Raw genomic sequence first — 4348 nt, forward strand, 5'->3', positions numbered from 1 at the left:
CTGTGACACTTGTGAGGTTATCTCAAACACACTCCGTCAGTCTTGATGCTGTTGAACAACAAAATGTTTAAAAATGTCGCGAGTTTACCTGGTGATATCCTCATGCGCGACGCGATCGCGAAAACAGCAAACAATTAACACCACGCCGATGTTGTTCACAGGACAGCAAGAGTAAACGATCAGGAGACTCTTGTCGTCGTTATCGTCCCCCTCGCACGTTTAATTTCTCCGGTTTCAGCGTTTTTGCTTCACAACTAAAGCGTGCAGTTTACTTTGTGTGCACTAACATGGACTCGAATCAACCAGCACCACCTCTGGCCAAGTGCCACAGCCTACAGCCAGATCAACTTGTGACACACATCTGCAACACGTTTGAATTCGTTTCATGCACAATACATTTGTACTTTTCAATTGTGTGTTTATGCGTCATGCAAATAAACCTTTGAAATGAATGAAATGATATCATGTATGTATTATCAGCCTACATTTGTACAAAATGCCAAATTATATACACAAAGTCATAAGAATCACCACCCTTGTTCATCATGATATCAATACTTTTGCCTATAAGAAAAATGTCGTGAACAAATATATGACACACTAATATTTCACCAGTGTTGTAACATCACATGTCGTTAGCATAGTCTGCATGTGTCTTTTCTCTGCAAACGAACATTTTAGAGTTGGTTGTTATATACAGTCTGTATAAGTGTGGTCAATCTAATACCGATCCGTAAGGAGATGGCAGTTACGCTGAATGTACAGCAGTTACACAGTGGTCAGTAATAAACAGTCTCCAAAACTTGCATATAATCCTCAATTTGGAACCCATCTACTGACTACCACATAGCAGCTGGACCAGTCTCCAATGCAGGTCAGTCCACTGCTGCCACCTGTGGCCAAGTACCATAGCCTACTACTAGATTCACTTGTGACACACATCTGCACCTGCTGCTATGATCACATTGAGTAAAGGCTGAGTGGCTGCACTTAGCCCTGGTACATCCAAATCTACCCACAAATATGTTGAAAGACGCAATGCCAGCAATGTGGATTGTTACAGTTTTTGCCCGTTGCTTGAACACATTTTGCAAAACTTCACTCATTGTGCCAAAACTCTAAACACAAGTAAACATGACACAACACTGGGAAATATACCATTCACATCTGTGCCAAATTGAAACTCTACTCTCAAAACCTAAACTCTGCTATCAAAACCTAACATTCCTTTGTCAAAATGTAACTCTGTTGACAAAATGACACATACTTGCATCATATGCAAACACTTTCAGATCAGGGGGAAGACACTAGTCTACTTTATATAAAACACTGCAGTCTTTGATTTTCATTGTTTATTCAGAAGGCATATTTTCAGGAGACACATTTTCAAACAACCAAAAAAGCAAATAGGCCTACTTAATATTGTACATTGCAGTACCATGAATTCAGATAAAGCAAAAAAAAACAAAAAAACAACCCATAATACAGTAATAGAAAAAACACTATACTGTAAACACAAAAAATTATGACAATTGTGCATACGTGGGCTCATGGATCCCGCCGTCTGTTGGGGTCTGGCCACAGGACCTCATCGACATCGCAAGCAATGTCTTCTCCCGCTAGGCACCGGGGAAAATATCCTCTTGCATGTCGAAACCATCCATGGATTGCTGTCACCTGAATGTCGCCGCAGGCCTGTTCCATTGCCTGCAGAAGAGGCATGCGGGCATGTGGTTGGCGGTCATATACACGCCATCTCCAAGCCGAAAAAAATTCCTCTATAGGGTTTAAAAATGGTGACTAAGGGGGCAAGTATACCACTTCAAGTTGATTGTGGTTGGAGAACCAGGCCTGGACCGGAGCAGCCCGATGGAAACTGACATTATCCCATATCACCACAAACCTGGGCTGATCTGGTCTGTTCTGTACAACTATATTATGGAGAGCATCTAGAAATGTGAGTATATGTTGGCTATTGTATGGACCTAGTTTTGCATGATGATGCAGAAGCCCTCGAAGGCTTATGGCGGCACACAATGTGATATTTCCCCCGCGCTGCCCTGGCACGTGCACAATTGCCCTGTGGCCAATTACATTACGACCCCGTCGTCTTGTTTTGCACAGGTCGAATCCAGCTTCATCAATGAAAATGAATTCATGAGGCTGTGCAGCTCCATCCATGGCCAAGATTCTCTGTAAAAAAAATAAAGAGAACATATTACTGTACTACAGTGCTACACATACAGAACCTCACCCCATCACACAGGTACCTGTGTAGCTCTCAGAATGGATCCATGTGGTACATATTCAGCTGCTACTGGATTTCACCAATACTGTATTGTAAATGTAAAGGACAGTTACACTTACCCGTACATATTCAGCTCGAAGTCCTTTGACCCTGTCACTGTTCCTCTCAAATGGGACTCTGTAGAGCTGCTTCATGGTGATGCTGTGTTTTCCCAAGATGCGTCTGATGGTGGTGATGCTCACATGGTTTATGTTGTTGAACACTTGCCTGTCTGCAAGTATTGTCTTTCGTAGCTGGTGGAGACGGATGGCATTGTCTGCCCTCACTAGGTCCACAACGGCAAGTTCCTGCTGTTGTGTGAACAGGCGTTGGCGTCCTCCCCCAGAAAGTCTTCGAGTCATTCTAGAGAAATACAACCACATATTGTCATCGGTTTGCTTATTTTTCTTACAGTACTTTACTGTATATACTGTATCATCCACTGTACAACACTGTATTTCAATATAAGTAATCATGGTATGTTTCACAAAAACTACCACTTTGGCTGCAGAAGGAGCATTAGCACCCTGCAATATCCTGTACACTTGATATGGTAATGTGATATACTGTAGAACAGTGCTATAAGAACCATCTGAGTAGAGTAGAAGGTGGAGAGGTGACGACATACCTGTTTTCTAGTCGGAATGTTCTTATTACAGATGCCACTGTGAAGCGGCTTAGATGTGGGTGGACTCTCTGCCCAGCTTCCCTCATGGTCAGGCCATGGTTGATGACATGGTCCACCAAAGTTGCTCTTATATCATCAGAAATATGGGTCCGTGCATGGCCTCTTCGATCTCCTTCTCCTCTTCCTCTTGCTCCCCCTCCATCCATGCTTGCAAAGTTCTTGAAATGGCTAAACTGAGGGCTTTTGTAGTTGGCTAATTGGTGTTCAGTTTTGCAAGTAAGTGCCTTCAGGTGTGTATTTGAGTGGTTGCAATTACCCGATGTGTTTTGTATTTTGGATACATGTGTTTTCCAAATGGCACCCTGAAATTTCATTTTTGAACGAAGTGTCTTATGTATGAAATAGAGTGTAGCATGCAGGACCATGTGTGTTGCATAAAGGAGTAAGTGTGTTGCATAATTGCAACTACAGTGCAAAGCAGCGCTTTTGTTTAAGGTATGGGTACATGTGTTTGAGGTATGGTAACAAAAGCTTTAAGTTGTGTTACTTTAGTCTAAGCATGGGTTTATAGTGTTCAAGCAACGGGCAAAAACTGTAAATGCATTGCATATAACAGTATTATACAAAATTTCAATGACAATAGATGAATGCATGTCTTACACTTTACAAACAAAATTGTTAATCGCTTACAGTTTTTTCTGATGGCTTAAGCACATTTTTTGTAACTATTGGCTATTTTTGCAAAACTCTACACACAAATAAGAAGACTCTTCACCCAATCAGCATAAACATTGTAGTTTTCTTGTAAAAGCGAATAACCTTTGCTTAACTCTCCACACCTTTGTAAAAATTGTATTTTGGTATCCAACAGTTAACACAAGCCATCACATTAATAAGCACACATTGCACCAACTACACACTGATGGTATGAATAAACAACACATCTGACTTTTGCTTTCTCTGTGCACAAGGTAGGCTATGTCAGATTGAGGTCATACTTTTGTCATAGATCTGTAAGCGTAGAGGGATCCAAACTTCAAGTACTGGTGTTTATTCACACACATCAAAACAAACACAAGTGTTTATTTCCAAGTATAGGATTATTTGTAATCGCCATATTGACTATATGGGTTTCTTGGTCTGCAGTGAACATGCTTCCTCTGCCCCCAGCATCTGGTCGTCTAGCAATTCTGTAAAGTAACAATTTCAGTATTTTTACATCTATGGTACTGTTGTGTTTCTCATTAGCATATGGCAGTGCTACAAATCTTAGTGCAAAGTGACTGTACAAACCGATTCTCATTTCAAAATGTCCTTATGACGCTTGCTACAGTGTAGCAGCTCGAGTTAGGCTGAACCCGTTGGCCTCCTCGGCCTCCACTAATTCTCACTCTTCTCACTCTTCCTGCTCCCTCCATTGTACTCCACACACA

General features: G+C 41.5%; 1 protein-coding gene across 1 annotated transcript; it reads right to left on the minus strand.

Annotated features, from left to right (window-relative positions):
- Positions 1–1337: 1337 nt before the first annotated feature.
- Positions 1338–3715, minus strand: LOC120440639. Its single transcript, XM_039613503.1, has 3 exons — positions 2916–3715; positions 2368–2650; positions 1338–2193 (listed from the first exon to the last, which is right to left on the minus strand). Exons 1-3 carry the CDS (start codon positions 3338–3340, stop codon positions 1801–1803), a joined length of 1101 nt encoding a protein of 366 aa, XP_039469437.1. The 5' UTR covers positions 3341–3715; the 3' UTR covers positions 1338–1800.
- Positions 3716–4348: the final 633 nt, after the last annotated feature.

Source organism: Oreochromis aureus, linkage group 1 (genome assembly GCF_013358895.1).
Source record: "Oreochromis aureus strain Israel breed Guangdong linkage group 1, ZZ_aureus, whole genome shotgun sequence".
Taxonomy (NCBI): Eukaryota; Metazoa; Chordata; class Actinopteri; order Cichliformes; family Cichlidae; genus Oreochromis; species Oreochromis aureus.

Excerpts from the sequence above, each read along its gene's own strand:
- LOC120440639 (XM_039613503.1), bottom strand. The coding sequence starts at position 3,340 with ATGGTCCTGCATGCTACACTCTATTTCATACATAAGACACTTCGTTCA. Across the intron at positions 2,651-2,915 it reads ACATTCCGACTAGAAAACAG|AATGACTCGAAGACTTTCTG; the intron begins GTATGTCGTCAC and ends GTATTTCTCTAG. Across the intron at positions 2,194-2,367 it reads TTCGAGCTGAATATGTACGG|AGAATCTTGGCCATGGATGG; the intron begins GTAAGTGTAACT and ends TTTTTTTTACAG.